The sequence below is a fragment of the Helianthus annuus genome, chromosome 14 (assembly GCF_002127325.2).
Source record: "Helianthus annuus cultivar XRQ/B chromosome 14, HanXRQr2.0-SUNRISE, whole genome shotgun sequence".
In the NCBI taxonomy this organism is placed as follows: Eukaryota; Viridiplantae; Streptophyta; class Magnoliopsida; order Asterales; family Asteraceae; genus Helianthus; species Helianthus annuus.
The window spans coordinates 84493592-84511005 of record NC_035446.2 but is presented as its reverse complement, the minus strand read 5'-3'; the positions used below and the strand labels follow the sequence as shown (position 1 = coordinate 84511005).

At 33.7% G+C, this 17414-nt stretch overlaps 1 protein-coding gene across 1 annotated transcript; it reads left to right on the top strand.

Moving 5' to 3' along the window:
* Window positions 1-11229: 11229 nt before the first annotated feature.
* LOC110908586 (UDP-glycosyltransferase 75C1) lies at window positions 11230-12881 on the top strand. Its single transcript, XM_022153530.2, has one exon. The coding sequence runs from the start codon at window positions 11341-11343 to the stop codon at window positions 12772-12774; it is 1434 nt and encodes a 477-aa protein (XP_022009222.1). The 5' UTR covers window positions 11230-11340; the 3' UTR covers window positions 12775-12881.
* The last annotated feature ends 4533 nt before the right edge of the window (window positions 12882-17414 follow it).

Below are 17414 nucleotides of genomic sequence, written 5' to 3'. Positions count from 1 at the left end.
GTTTTGATAAATAATTAACGGACAATATATTTGATTGCAATGATCCATGATCGAAACCGAAAGATTGATGCAAATGAATAGTAATCCAGTTAATCACCAATTTTAGATTTCATAAACATATCAAGTTCAATGATTAAAGGTTTAAAACAATGACATCCTAGAATTTAATCCTGGTTGTTGATGAACAAACCAAATAATTGATGAACACGAATGAATACGATAATCAAATATTGTTTAATCAAAACAAAAACAATAGGATCGACTAACCGAAAGTTTAATCGAATCATAATCCAAAAAGTCGTAACAATACGCAAACCCAACGTTCAAACATAAACCCTAGTCCCGGAGACGGTCACGAGACGACTAGCCGCTCATGATCTGTGACAAATCTTTAAAAGCTTGAACGAGTGATGATGACATGATTGATTCGGATCTTGAGTAGTGAGTGATGATGTTCTTCGTGACTTTGAGAGCTGAGAACTCTGATGTACGGCTGCCAAATTCGTGATGATGAAGTCGTCCTTCATCCAAAAGCCCAATGATTATAATATATGGCTGCTGCCAATTTTCGATGATGTTAGCTGTTTGTTGGGCTGATTTGGGAGCCCAAGATAACTAATGTTGGCTGCTAATAATCTATATAAAAGAGGTGTATTGTGGCTGCCTATCCTTGATTCAAGAGCCCACCAAGTTAATTAATGTTGCTGCCAATGTGATGTTTTCCAGGCCCCCTCCCCCACGAATTAGGTTTTCAAAACCTTAAATCCACCAACATTACAACTCAGCACGTGCTCCCCATTATTCCAGCCGTCACTTACGGTTTCGAAACCGTAGGTTACGGTTTCCTTTATGTTGTGATAACTTGTTAACCGTAACCCACCAACTCCAACCGTAAACCATATGTTGATGTTTCTGTTACCTTTGTGTTATGTATGACACAAACCGTAAGTTACAATCTCGAATCCGTAAGCTACAAATCCAATTGTCTGTTTCTTTTTATTCCTTTGCACGTGCTCTGCATGAAATCAACAAAAAGCTCTGCATGTGATGAGAGCCGCCCATAATTCCTCATCCCATACTCTCAAACAAACCTCCAAAAGTCCCCTCAATTGTCTCCTCTATGTGTGCGTGATGATGATGATCACTTTAATTGTTGACTTGTGTGCTCCCAATTAATTTCAGTATCACGTCAATATGGCTAATATGGAGAACTCCAAGATGTGAATAAATTTATAATAATAAACAATAAATTCCCAAAAGTCAGTGTGACCCCTTCCTTCTCTAGAATGTATATGCTTCATTCTATGTTGATGGTGAATGACCCACATTCGCGCGTTTATCCTGCAAACATACAAACACTCGCAATAAAACCATTCAAAGCATATAATCATATAAAACCGAACAAAACGTGTAAGATAAGCACTTAAACATCCATGTCTCACACTCTCCATCATGAATCCTCAATCTTTTTTGAAATTCCGACTTGGAATGTTCGTCTACCAAAACCGGTTAGTTAAATGTTGTTGGTATTGTTTGTATTTTGATATGTATACTCTTTCTTATTTCTTATTAAATTTTCTGTTTAGGAATAATTTTGAAACTTTATGTCATTATCTTTTGAAGTTCATATTATTAGTTTTCTCAATTATGAGTTTTTCTATTTAGGTTTAAAGATACCTTTAATTTCTTTCTAAAGATGTTTTTGTTTCCATAAATACATTATTGTTTTAAAGGTTGATTTTTCTATTCTCAGTTATAACTCGGTTTCTGTAATTAGAAATTGTTTCTATAAATAAGTTACCGTTATATTTTTTTTAAAAAATTCCTTTATTATTTTGCAGTTATGGATCCTAAAAACAATGCTCCAATCGTTTTTAAAGTTGATGACTATGATTCTATATTTGTGGTATGTTTCTTTGGTTTTCATTTTATCAACAGACAATAAGTTATTTAAGCTTATATGTTTTTTGTATCGATTCATAGGAAATACCGTATGATTTTGCAAGCTTATTGTGGGGAGGAAAAGTTCCATATGGTCAATGTCTTGTACTTATTGATAATGACTTATGCAATTGCAGGAGTCTGAATCTTCTTCGAACACAAGAGGTAAGTTTAATTTTATCGTTTTTTGGTGTTTTTTGATCCAGTATAATGATAGTTTTCATCGTTTATGCTAATCTCTATAATTTTTAAATTATTTTGTTTATTTTTTTTGGCAAATCTAATTATGATATTTTTTGAAATTTGAAAATCTTTGGTTTTTTTACTAATAAATTTTGTATTGTATTAAGATGTATTAGTGATTCTTTTGTTTTGGTTTTTTATTTCTGTTTTTTCTTTTTTCATGATTAACTAATAAATTTTATATTGTGTTAATTTTGAATCCATTATAGATTATGTAAATTTTTAGTGTGTGATATGTTTTTACGGAATATTGATTGTGTTTCTAAAAATAAATAGGTTTTTAATTTTTTTTTGAAACCGTTCATTTTTAGTTATTTGTTTTAGAAGTTTCACTTGATATTATTAGTTTTTTTCTATAAATAGTTTACCGTTTTAATTTTTAAAAAGTCTTCATATTTCATTTCCAGATATGGATCAGAGTAACAACTTTTCCTTCATTTTTAAAGCTTATTGAGGAAGAAGACCCATTATTTTTCGTATGTTTATTTGTTTCTAATTATTTTTTTTGTCATTGTTTTTTTTTCTTATTTTGTTAAATTTAATTACTATTCGTATTAGATTGTTAAACATGTTTTTCCCTTATATGTAGTTCAAAGATGATTGGGATAAAAAAAACTGAACTGAAAGGGAAAACAAGTGTTCTTTTATGATGAAAATCTAAGTTCAAAGGTTTGTGTTCATTTACTAAATTATAGGAGTTTGTAATTAACTGAATTGTTTTACCTTTATTTTTTTATTTTCAAAGGTTAATGTTTTATGTTTCTTAGGATGATCCGAAGGAGAAATCAAATGTTGTTGTCGATGAAAATCTAACTTTAAAGGTTTTTGTTCACTTAGTTTAATTTTATCGTTTTTTTTTTTTTGGTGTTTTTTGATCCGGTATAATGATAGTTTTCATCGTTTATGTTAATCTCTATAATTTTTAAGTTTTTTTTTTATTTTTTTTGGCAAATCTAACTATGATATTTTTTGAAATTTGAAAATCTTTGTTTTTTTACTAATAAATTTTGTATTGTATTAATATGTATTAATGACTCTTTTGTTTTGGTTTTTTATTTTTGTTTTTCTTTTTTCATGATTAACTAATAAATTTTATATTGTGTTAATTTTGAATCATTAAAGATTATATAAATTTTTAGTGTGTGATATGTTTTTACGTAATATTGAGTGTGTTTATAAAAATAAATAGGTTTAAAATTTTTTTTTGAAACTGTTCCTTTTTAATTATTTGTTTTAGAAGTTTCTCCCGATATTATAAGTTTGTTTCTATAAATAGTTTACCATTTTAATTTTTAAAAAGCCTTCATATTTTATTTCCAGATATGGATCAGAGTAACAATTGTCCTTCATTTTTAAAGCTTATTAAGGAAGATGACCCATTATTTTTGGCATGTTTATTTGTTTTCTAATTATTATTTTTTTGTCATTGTTTTTTTTCTTATTTTGTTAAATTTAATTACTATTCGTATTAGATTGTTAAACATTTTTTTCCCTTATAAGTAGTTCAAGGATGATTGGGATAAAAAAAAACTGAACCCAAAGGGAAAGCAAGTGTTCTTTTGTGATTAAAATCAAAGTTCAAAGGTTTGTGTTCATTTACTAAATTATAGGAGTTTGTAATTAACTGAATTGTTTTACCTTTATTTTTTTCATTTTCAAAGGTTAATGTTTTATGTTTCTTAGGATGATCCGAAGGGGAAATCAAATGTTGTTGTTGATGAAAATCTAACTTTAAAGGTTTTTGTTCACTTAGTTAATTATAGTTTTATGAATTTAAGTAGATTACTTTACATTTTTTATTTATATTTTTACCTTTTTTCAGGTAAAAAGCAAGTTTGAGATGGATCTGGACAAATTTTTGATACCGAAGAATAAATCTCATGTATACCTGGTTACTTAAGTATTATATAATGCAATTCCATTAAATAAGTAGATCATTCCACTTATTCTGCAGGTATATAATCAAGATTTGATTGTTATGTATTTTAAATCTTTAATCGCAATATTTTTTGATCATTTATATGTATTTTTTGTGTTGTTGATGATTATTTAAGTTTATCCGATTATAATGTTTATGAATGGATCTATTCTTTGATGTGGAGGAGGTAGGGGTTTCGGTACTACAAGTTGTAAGGGGGTCTACGGTGAGGCCAAGTTTAGACACGGACAATCTTATAAAGTTGTTTCACGGTTTTGGATTCGTTGAAATCGAGCCTAATCGATTGGAAATTGAAGTCACAGGTGATTAATGCAAAATGATTTGTTGGATTAATGGAATCTTTTTTGTTTTTGAATGTTCATATTGTTTGTTCTTCTGCAGATTATGATCGAGAACCGAGCGAATCACCATCTTAGATAGATTTTAAATTAAATGTCTACGTAAGAAAAAAATGATTGAAAACTATAACTTTAATGTCATTGTGGGTTTTTACTGGTTAATGACCTTTGAAGTTGCTCAACTGCTCATTTAATTAGTTGATGGTTGCATATGTGTTCACGTGTTGAATACATTATTTGATTTATATATTTCATATTATAGATGGAAGGGATTATATAGAATTTAGATCTTTAACTTATATAACCACCAACTATCTTACCTCAACTAACAGATTTTCATGTATTTTCCATTGAGTAATGTATATTAAGGTTTCACGGATTATTTTTTTTAACGAACTGAGCCATCTAGGTTGGATTTGTAGTTTACTTTTTTCCATGTTTATATATTAGTGTTACCTGGTTTTGTTTTTTGTTGTAGCTGATGTAGGTGTCATTGTATCATAATATAAGAATCCAAACATGTATTTTTTTTTTTGTTGTAGCTGATATGGGTGGGGCAAGGTTGGGAATAGGTATGAGTCGGGTCAAAGTAGTTTGATTTAGAGTGTAGAGTGACAGTGAGACATTGTCTATACGTGTATACAAATTTTAAAAAAATAATCCGTTATACTAAAAAAATATACATGATTAATATACATTCTTGCTTTTGTATGTTTTTATGGCTCTTTACAACAAGAAAAAATTTAAGAAACCGAATTAAAAATTTTTTTGTGGAGAAAATGGAAAGATGATACTTTAGATGTTAAAATTGTTATTTTTATACTTTTATTTGTTGTAAATTAAAATTTCCTACCCGAAAAATTTCCGGGTTATAACCTAGTTACCTATATATTAAAAAGTAAACTGATTGAACAGTACTCAATCAATTACCTATATATTAAAAAGTAAACTAAATGAACAGTACTCAATCAATATATATATATATATATATATATATATATATATATATATATAGGGTTGGGTTCAATGCAGAACTCACATTTTATGCAGAACTCTTAAGAACTCTTTGAAGCCATTGATATATTAATCAATGGTTGCAAATAGATTAGGGTATAACTGTAATTAAATAAACATTTTTAAATAGTCTAAGGGCATAATGGTAAAGAAAAATTACTTGTAATTGTAAAAAACCAAAATATCTCCCTAATTATCTCAACGACCTATATATCACATTTCTATTTCAAATTCGATATTGTAATTAATTCCAATTATCACTTTCCTGTTTCACTTCATTTAATCATCAATCATACAGTGTTCGGTATTAATCGATGTTTAATTATTTGTTATTTTTGTGTCTTAATGTGTGTCCAAGAAAATAAAAAAAAAATGCAAAATGTCCTCTAGTGAGAAAAGTGAATTTAGTGAGAAAATTGTAACTCCGTTTTATACAAATATTAGTGTGTTTGTGAAGAATCACACTAATGATATGAATAGATATGTGAATACATATATGTAAATGTTTTATTTACACATGTGTATAACATAAGTTATAATCTATGTGTAAATGTTTTATTTACGCATGTGTATAACACAAGTTACACATATGAATTTATGTATTTTACACATATGTAAATTGAATATTTACACATATGTAACTATGTAATTTACACATTCATGCATCAATGAAAATAACTAGCTTACATAAATGTAGAATAGTGGTTGTATACGTAGATGTAGATTACAAATGTAGATGTATATGGATGATTTGTAAACAGCAAATATAAGCATACATACTAAAATAAATAAAATTATGATAAACCTAGAGTAGAGTAGATTCCTTGTTTTTTTTTATGATTGAGGATACCTACCCAAACAACTTATTGATCGTCAAACTCTACACACATTCTTTTTAGCCATAATATATAACAAATGATGAGTTATGTCATCCAATACTAAGAAGCAACAAAGATTAATATGGAGAAGCAACAAAGATTAATATGATAAAATTGATCAATATTCAAAAACAAAAAAATTAAAAGACTAATAACTTGATCATGCAAACCATTTATTTGGAAGGATATTTACATCGATAATTCCCACTGACTCTTTTATGTTTGAGGGAATCGTGAATTTGAAAACCTATAATAAACTTGGTCAATATGAGATAATTAAGGAAGATTGGGAATCATGGGATAAAGCCAAAATAATGGATTTTACATAAATACCTTTATATTAAACAAAACAAAAAAAGTAAATTAAATTAAATGAGTGGCTGTAAAGAGTTCTGTAAGTTCTGTAAATATTTATGGTTCTGAAATTATCTTCACTCTATATATATATATATATATATATATATATATATATAGGGAGCCGCTAAAATGAAAACCACCCCCAGTTGTAAGAACCGTGAGAACCACTCTCAACCAATAAGAAAAGGGGGTATTTTGGTCATTTTACCCCAAATGTCAATTCCTACCATCTCTCTTCATTTAATGTGATTAGATCATATCTCTCATTTCTCTGTCTATTTAAATCCATCCTCTCTCATCAGATCTTCATTTTATTAATCCTTCCTCTCTATTTGTCTCTCACCATTTTCTTGGTCTGCAATCAGACCACCACTCACCGCCGCTGAAACCCACCCCTCGGCACCACCAACCATCGTTCACCACCACCCAACTGTCACAAAACCCCCACCACACCTCCAGAACAACCAATCATTGTTCACCGCCACCCAACCGTTCACCACCAACCACCGCCTAATCCTAGATCTGAGAAAGATGAAGGTGGCGGTGGGATACCGGCGGCGGGGATGCCTTTGAAGGGTGTTTCTCTCTCTAGTAACATATGCTCTCTCTCTCTCTCATCTCTCTCTCACCGAGGAGAGAGGAAAAGGACGACGGTGGGGAGGTGTTGGTGGGGAAGCCATTGATGGGAGGTGGTGGGAGGTGGCGGAAGACAGTGATGGGGGAGGGGTGTTCGGAAGTCGGTGCTGGTGCAGGTGGTTGGTGGGGGTCCAAAGGTTCGATATTGTTTCTGTTGTTTTTGCAATCACACAGTTTGTTTTTGAATGAGTTTTGGTTTGATTATGTTTGTTTGGTGGTGGGTCTGTACATCATGTTTATTTGATTATGTTTATATTAGAGATGCTTTTGGTGGTGGGTCTGTACATCACGCTTTTGATTTGATTATGTTTGTTTGGTGGTGCTGGGTTTGAATCTGGGTTTTGAATCTTTGTGGGTTTGAATCTGGGTTTTTAATTTTGTTGAATCTGGATTTTTATTGATGTTGAATCTGTTGAATCTGGGGTTTTGTTGCTATTGAATCTGGGTTTTTGTTGCTGTTGAATCTGTTGATTGATGATCTTGTCCCTTTTGAATGTTCAAATCGTTTGAATATGTTTGAATGTTGAATCTGGGCTTGAAATATGTTTGAATGATGTTTCTTGTCCCTTTTGAATGTTTAAAACAGTTGAATATGGTGCCTCATTTTGAATCGGCAGTGATGATGTAAAAAAAACTGACAATGGCGCGGCAAGGACGGCGGAGGGTGGGTTTTTGAACCTGCAACCCCATTTTGCAGCCGTTGATTATCGGAAAATCTGAGCCAAAACTTCGTTTTTTTTTCTAGAATCCACTCGTTCTTTTGATTTTTGTTTGTTGGGTTTTTATTTTTTTATTTTTAGGCGTCGATGATGATAACAATATATCTGAGACGCTTCATTGAGTTTGCGATTTCTGGGTCCGTTCGTTTTTGCGTAAAAAAATTTTTGTAAAAAAAAATTAAACCGTAAACTTTTTTACGTCAACCGTAAACTTTTTAACGTAAAAAATTTTAGGTAAAACGTAAAAACGTAATTTTTTTTTACTAAAACGAAAAAAACGTTAACGTAAAAACGTTAACGTAAAAAGTAAAACGTAAAACTTAAAACGTAAAACTTAAAAAAGTAAAACGTAAAACTTAAAACGTAAAAAGCTTACCGTAAAACTTAAAAAAGTAAAACGTAAAAATTTACATAAAACTTAACATTTAAAAACATAAAAAGTTTAACGTAAAAAGGCATGTAAAAAACGGCGTGTTAAACGTAAAAACGTAAAAAACGTTAACGTAAAAAACCGGCGCGTAAAACGTAAAAAAACGTTGACGTAAAAAATGGGATGTAAAACGAAAAAAAACGGCGTGTAAAACGTAAATAACGTTAACGTAAAAAACCGGCGCGTAAAACGTAAAAAAACGTTAACGTAAAAAAAGTTAACGTAAAAAACCGGTGCGTAAAACGCAAAAAAAAGTTGACGTAAAAACTGGGACGTAAAACGCAAAAAACCGGCGCGTAAAACGTAAATAACGTTAACGTAAAAAACCTGGACGTAAAACGCCAAAAACCGGCGCGTAAAACGTAAATAACGTTAACGTAAAAAACCGGGGCGTAAAACGCAAAAACGGCGCGTTGAAAAAACGACGCGTGAAAAAGCCGGGCGAAAAAACGGCGCGTCAAAAAACGAGGCGTGAAAAAGCCGGGCGAAAAAACGGAAAACGTAATTTTTAACGCAAAACGTAAAATTTTTTAACGTAAATGACGGCGTAAATAACGGCGTGTAAAAAAAACGACGTTTCAAAAAGCTTGGCTCGCAAAAAACGTAAATTGTTTTGTTAAAAAATCTGAATTTAAAAATGATTTTTAATAAAAAGATTCTAATTAAAAAATAAAAAGTAATATAATAAAACCAAAATGTAATAAAAAAATAATAAAGACTAAAAGACAAAAAAAAAGTAACTTTACTAAATTACCCTTTTTGATTAAAATATTAAAGATATAATAAGACAAAAAATACTTAATATTATTTTTTAAATACTTTTAATCTCATCCATCCATCTACTTGATCTAATGGCCAGAAAGTGGTTCACGCGGTTCTTACAACTGGAGGTGTTTTTCATTTTAGCACTCCCCTATATATATATATATATATATATATATATATATATATATATTGTAATAAAAATAGATTTTAATTAATAGTAACATCACTAACGAATGAGTAAATAGCATTGGGTATCGGTACCGGTACCCAATGTACTAAACCAGGTGTATTTTCAGTGCCGGTTCGGCACCGGTATTCATCGGTTTTTACCCTCAAATACCGGTGCCGTACCAGTACCGACCGGTACCGAGCCGTACTTGCCGGTACTGGTATATTCGGTATCGGTACCCACTTTCGGGGATTTCGGTAACAGTATTTTCAATACCGATTGATACGGAACTCATCAAATCCTGTAGCAATATAGGGATGCAACTAATTGCACCGTTTAAATTACTTTTCATACAGTAGAATTGAATGAATAGTAACATCACTAAGGAATGAGCAAATGGTATCGGGTACCGGTATCAAATTTACCAAACCGCGTATATTTTCGGTGCCGGTTCGGCACTGGTATTCATCGGTTTTTACCCTCAAATACCGGTGCCGTACCAGTACCGACCGGTACCGAGCCGTATCGTACCAGATATATTCGGTACCGTTACCCACCTTTGGGGATTTCGGTAACGGTATTATCGGTACCGGTTGGTACCGAGCTCATCAAATCCTATAGCAACGTAGCAATGCAAGTAATTGCACCGTTTAAATTATTTTTCATACACACAGTAAGTAAACTGTATTTCGTTTGAATGAGGTTTTACATACACAACAACTATTTTGCTTTATTTTTTGTCTTTTTTTTGTAATAAATGAATTGTAGCATGTAAATTAACCTGTATATTTAGATTATTGATGAGCAAATCGTATCAAATCCTGTCATCAAACCGGTATCCTATCGATACCAAATTTACTATACCAAATCATTTTCGGTACCAATTTGGTACCCACCTTTTGGCGTTTTCAGAATCGTTACTTTCGGTTCAACACCGGTCTAGCACTGTACCTGTATTTATTGATTTTTACCTTCAAATACCATACTGTATCGTACCGAGCATTTTCGGTGCCGATACCTAATTTCGATGATTTTCCGCATCGGTACTTTCGGTGCCGTTACCGGACCGAGCATTTTCGTCCTTTATTTATTAATTATCAATTTATTAATCAGTCTAATAACTGGAGTTTGCTCATTTAATATTTTTATTGATATTTTGGTATAATTTTGTTCAAAACAAAGCATCAACTACTATAATGAGTATCGTGTAACGGACCGAACTGATTTCGTCCTTTAAAGTGAAATATTGTTTTCTTCAAGGGTAAATTACTTTTTTCGTCCTTTATTTATTAATTATCAATTTATTAATCAGTCTAATAACTGGAGTTTGCTCATTTAATATTTTTATTGATATTTTGGTATAATTTTGTTCAAAACAAAGCATCAACTACTATAATGAGTATCGTGTAACAGACCGAACTGATATCGACGGAATTCCCGGTACGAAGCGGGGGAGAGTTCCACTAGTTTTCCATTAAAAAAAATCATACTTAGTTTCTTCCACCTTGTACTTGTTTTATCGCTGAGTTTGGATGGTTTGAAAAGTTATTGCGTGGTCCACATTTTTGGGTTGCTATTTTGTTTCTTTTGAAGAGCATGTAAAACACCACCACCACCAGCCAGAAACCATCTTTTTCCTCACGTCCCTACAAGCACCACCACCAACACTAGGTCAAAATTATTGCATACCTTCATGACAAACTCTCTTTCTTGTAAAAAAAAAAAAAAGTAGAAACTATTCTTTAGTGATGATTGAACCTCAACCGCCCGTTTGAAAACAGTATGAGAGAGAATAGATTGTAATTAAGCCACTTGTGTGTAGCACTCCACTTATTTTTCCCCGAACACTCCACACCATATAAACCCAAACCCACCAGTCCTTACAATTTAGATAAACTCTAAACAAACATTATGGCTCAAACTCAGCCTCACTTCCTCTTGATAACCTATCCAGCCCAAGGTCACCTCAACCCGGCTCTCCAGTTCGCTAAACAACTCATCCGGTTAGGTGTCAAACTCACCTTCCCCACCACCGTCAACGCCTACCACCGCATGGGCAAAGCTGGCAAGATTCCCGAGAGTCTCAACTATGTTCTCTTTTCAGACGGCTATGATGATGGTTTTAATCCGGATACTGATGATGCCACTGACTTGTTGGCTCAGTTTAGGGAGAAAGGAACCGAGTGCTTGAAAGAAACCATACTTTCTAGTGCTAAAAATGGCACCCCAGTCACTTGTTTGGTGTACACCCTCCTCATCCCGTGGGCTGCAGAGGTGGCGCGCGATTGTAACGTGCCACCAGCCCTTCTTTGGATTCAACCAGCATCCGTGTTTCGGGTTTACTACTATTACTTCAAAGGGTATGATAAACTCATTGGAGAAAATTGCAATGAGCCATCATGGTCCATTGAATTACCAGGGTTACCATTGCTTAAAAGCCGTGACCTCCCATCCTTTTGTCTCCCTTCAAACGCTTCAGATCCGGTGTTAAATACCGTGTTATTGTTAATTAAGGAGCTGCTACATAAGCTGGATTCGATAGAAAGGCCGAAAATACTGGTGAATACGTTCAATGAGTTGGAAGAAGAGGCCTTGAAAGAGATGGATGGCAAGGTAAACATGGTTGGTGTTGGACCATTGATTCCGTCCGCTTTCTTAGATGGAAAAGACATGTCAGACCGATCTTTTGGTGGAGATTTGATTGAAGCATCACATGAGTATTTGGAGTGGATGAATACTAAGCCAAAAGGGTCTATTGTTTACATATCTTTTGGTACCTTGATAGTGTGGTCAAAGAAACAAAAAGAGGCAATGGCTCATGGGTTGTTAGAGAGCAAGAGGCCATTTCTATGGGTTATCAAAGATAAAGATAGAGAAGAAGCAGATGATGAAATAAGTTACATGCATGAATTGAAAAAATTAGGGTTAGGGTTAATGATTCCTTGGTGCAATCAGCTAGAGGTGCTATCACACCCTTCTTTAGGTTGTTTTGTTACACACTGTGGGTGGAACTCGACACTGGAGAGCATGGCTTGTGGGGTTCCCCTGGTGGCTGTTCCGAAATGGTCCGATCAGACGACAAATGCAAAGCTTATCGAAGACCTATGGGGGGCAGGAGTCAGGGTGACAACTAATGAAGAAGGAGTTGTTGAAGGGGAAGAGATGAAAAGGTGCATTGAAATGGTGATGGGGGGACACGAAAGAGGTGAAGTAGTGAGAGGGAATGTAAAGAAGTGGAAGGATTTGGCAAGAAAGCCTATAAAAGAAGGTGGATCTTCTTATATGAATCTTAAGGCTTTTGTTGAAGAAGTTGGAAGTTGTACTTACGATAAAGTGGTGTCATAGTAAAGAATCCAAGTCCTAATTTGGTTATGCTATTTGATTCTTTTAATGTAATTTAACTTTATTTTTCTGCTGCTATCAAATTTGAACATCATATTTTCTATGATCAATCTCTTAGGCTAAGGGTGTGGTATACTATCTCTGGTCAAACCATCAAAAATAACGCCTCATAGCATGGGAGGCTTTGATGGTGTGCGGGGAGGACCTCCGCACAAGGCCCGTGATTTCGTGAGGCATGCGATTTAAAAAAAAAACGATACGTATATGTTATCTTTTTTAAACAGTAAACACATACCACTTCCAATATAGGCTCATTTACAAATCATTTTTTATGGTTTAGAATTTAGCCCACTTGAAATTAGGTTTATCGAGCCCAATGCTAATTTGATTTTTTTTTTAAATAATAACAAAACATAACGGAAGGGCACATTTTTTCAATCTCGAACAGGGTACGTTAATTTTCAGAGACGCCTTTGCCCCATAGCACCCCTACCCATCTCCTAGCCGCCAAAGGTGGGCGCCATCGATGCTCCACCAGCCCAGTAACGAATGCCAAACGGCTTATTTTGGTGGTCCCCATGCTTTTTGATCGTTTGCAACGGTAACAAACTTAAAAAAAAAAGTTTTAGTTTATAAATTTAACACTATATATATCCAACCTATTTTACTCAAATCTCCATCCATTCTTCTTCTATTTTACACATCCTCTTCAACGCCATCGGATAGCTCATCAAGGTTGGACGAGTTCGACGATAGACTAAACTGGCTTCTCTCGATCAAGGAAAAGGAGCATGAACTTAAAATGGAGAAACAAATCGAGAAAAATATAAAGTTTCTCGAGAAAGACTTTTCCAACATACCTGAAGAGGACCGCGTCATTTTAAGGGCTCGTAAGGCAAAAATCCGAGCCAAATATATGTAGTTTTTATTTTCAAGTAGGTTGTTTTTTAAGTAACTTTTTAGTTTTTTTTTTTTTATTTTTTAAGTAGTTTGTAATGTTTTATTTTTTAAGTAGTTTGTAATCTTTTATTTATTTTATTGAAATTATTTTTTTTATTTTGTTTAAAATAAAATTGGCATATAAATTAAAAAAAATACAAAATATAATAAAAAATAACAATTAAGGTAATGATGATGGGGGCTTTAAACCATTGCATGAAAGTTAAAAGAATGAGATTTAAAGCCCTCTATGTAACATGGCGCTGATATAACGCTAATAAAGCCCATAGGGGCTTTGTACCACACTCTCTAAATTTAAAGTGAAATATTGTTTTCTTCAAGGGTAAATTACTTTTTTCGTCCTTTATGTTTGTAGCGGGTTGCAATGGATGACCTTTAACTTCAATAATTACAGTCACAATCCTTTATTTAAAAAACCCATTACACCTTTCATCTTTTAACACTAACCAAGTTAAAAATTTAAGTTAAATCCATTCACTTAACGGTATCATAGTCATTTTATGTTTTTATTTAATTTTTTCTTAATAAATAAAACAAAAAATTATATATATAACATATCTCCCCAATGCCTAACCCACTCACTATCACTTTGCTTCTTTCTTCCCCAATTCCTAACCCTAATCACCAACCTCCACCACCACTAATAAATTCAGCCACCACCACAGCATCCCACCTTTCAACTATATCCCACAACTATATCCCTGCCCTTGTTTATGAAGCCCGACCCGTAATTGATACTAGAAATAATGCCATAGTTCAAAGAAGGGTATGGAGAGATAGATCGGTTAATGTCGAAGCACAACCCAGGACCCAAACTGGCACACAAACCGTTTAATCTCGAAATGTTGAAGAGGGTCGCGATCATGAGCTATCGGTTCCATTGATTGAGCGGCCTAGGGAGCGTGGCGTTGAGCCTTAAAGCTTGGATCTTGAGGGGATTGGGTTGGCTTCAACGAGTGCAATCAAGCTCAGTTTGGGGGACTTTATTTTCTATAGTGTGTTGGTGGGAAGGGCAAAGATTCGTGGACCAAACCCACAGCCACCATAGTCCTGTTTCAATTTACATGCTTTCAGTGGTCATTTTAGTCTCCATATTGGACAAAGATTCATCACTCTCTTCTTCAGTTTCCACCATAGCTTACACTGAAAGCACATCTGATTTGCTGTTGTGAAGCCAAGGCGGTGGTGGAGGTTGTTTTATTGGGAGACATTTTAAATAAATGCATGAAATGACTATGATATCCTTAATTGAAAAGATTTAACTTAAAATTTTTAACCTGGTTAGAAAATTAAAGGACGAAATGTGTAATGAGTTTTTCAAATAAAGAATTATGATTGTAATTATTGAAGTTAAAGGTCATGCATTGTAACCCGCTACAAACATAAAGGACGAAAAGTGTAATTTACCTTTTCTTCAACGAATCAATAATGAAAGTCACTTCCATTGGCAATAATTTAAGTGGTTATACCAAATATATACATGATATAATGTATATGGTGTAGAATGAATGTTTGTAAAGTCATAATAATTGTCCATAACGAACATGGCAAGAATAAGGGAGTAGTATGTCATCCTATTCGTCCAAACTCTTTCATTACTAAAATAAGGATTATCTGAGAGTGATGTGGTTTTGTGTTCTTGGTTGAAATCAATGAAAGAACACCATTAATATGTAGGAATCCGTTCGTGTAAAATAAATAAAATTCTTTTATTAACTTGAAATTACAACTGAAAGGAAAGCAAGAATTACAATACAGATTACAACTGAAAAGAATAGACAAACAAGAACAGAAATCCAAACAGAAAAACTGTTCTTTGGCTGAGGATCGTGTTAGACACTGGTCCCTTAAAACAAATTTCGTGTCTCCCAGGAGAACACGTTTGTTTCCAGGATACAACAGCCGCAAGCAGTTGCATTGCCGGTCTTGACTCCAATTGTTGCTTGAAAGATGAAGATAGCTGTAGAGAGAGATTGTAGAGATGTGTATTTTCGGTGTGTCTAGTCTGCAATAGGATGCTCCTATTTATAGTTGCAGGTCTTGAAGAACCTGAAAAAATGAATTAAATGGGTGAATTAAACTGCATTAAACGTCTTTAATGTATTTAATTCGTCACTTAATTCTCAGTCAACCGCATTAACTTCGTCAGTTTCAAATGCTGAATGTAACTGCACTGGCATTAACTACAGCAGGAAGCTTCTGCGCGCGCGTAAGACACACTGGTGCGCGCGCAGGTCTGCACCCTCATGCGCGCGTGCGCCATACTCACTCAGGTCCATGCGCGCCTGCGCGCGTGTGCCACATCACCTGTGTGCCAAGTCACCTGTGAGCCTCTAAGTGCAAAGTGCGCCATCAAAGCGCCACATTGCGCCTCATCGCCCACGTGCGCGTGTGCGAGTGCGCTGCACCCTTCGCGAGTATACTAGTGAGTGCTTCCATGAAACAATAAGGATGGAGAGTTCCCACTTAAATACCCCTTTAAGTTCCATCTCTCATTCGATGTGGGACAAGGTGTCACTTTCCCACTTATTTCAGCATTCAAGTTTCAAACACCAAACTTTGAGCATCGATATCTCATTCACCTTAGCTCCGTTTTGGACGTAGTTTAGTTCGTTGTGAAGCTCTTCCGACATAGAACACAAACCCACAAATAAATATATAAAACCCGCTTATTTTATTATATTTATTTCTAGTACAAAATAGGAAAAAAATCATTTTCCTATATTTGTGAAAAATACTATTTTCACAATTTTTCAACATAATACTCGGGGAAATCTTAGTGAATGCCTTTGATTACAAGTGAACTTCTCTACTTATACCAGCCTAATTGACTCTTGACTAATATTGACTTTAACAACTTCTATCAGACTAGACTAACCACACTAACCCAACTTTAGTACATATCGCAGAGGGCGTATTTTTACCACAAGTCGCCAATAATTATCTATGGCAAAATATTAAATAAATATAAACAGTAATTTAAACTGCTTTGTGGTATTGTGTCGATATTACAGACGGATATTATTTCATTGATGTATGCTGACAAATACCGATATGCTTCCGATGGATGATCGGCCGTGCAGGAATATTTTACGTACATCGCTTTTCAGTAGAATAGTTAACAACATATCCCTTGAAAATATATATATCCATATTAACACCCATTTAGGATCATTTATTCCCACACCTCTATATCTTATTCACATAAGTTTTTAACTCTCTCTCTCTATATATATATATATAGAGAGAGATAGAGTGGAGGGATGTCTGAATATTATGATTTATCACGTTTTTGAAAGTTGTGCATTTTCATGCTCTTCAATTATTGTTTGTGGTGGCCTGCTTACAGATGGAAAAGACATTTGTGATTATATCTGTATATAACATTGATGTTCTACCAAGAATGGCAACCCAACAATAACCAACCTAGAAATGGTGATGTTCATTTGTTTTCATTGGATACCGGCAACTACCGTTTCTTTCTGTAAGAAATGATAACTCTCATTATAACTAAACAAGTTATAAGAGGATCATACATATAGGCAAAGAATAAATGTAAAATTAATAACAACATCAATGAGAATAAATGAATAATTATGGAGACTCTTGAGTGTTAGAAGGAATGTGATAGGTTGTTATCCCCCCTCAAGCGAGACGGTGGAAGACTGAGCCGGAGCATTGAG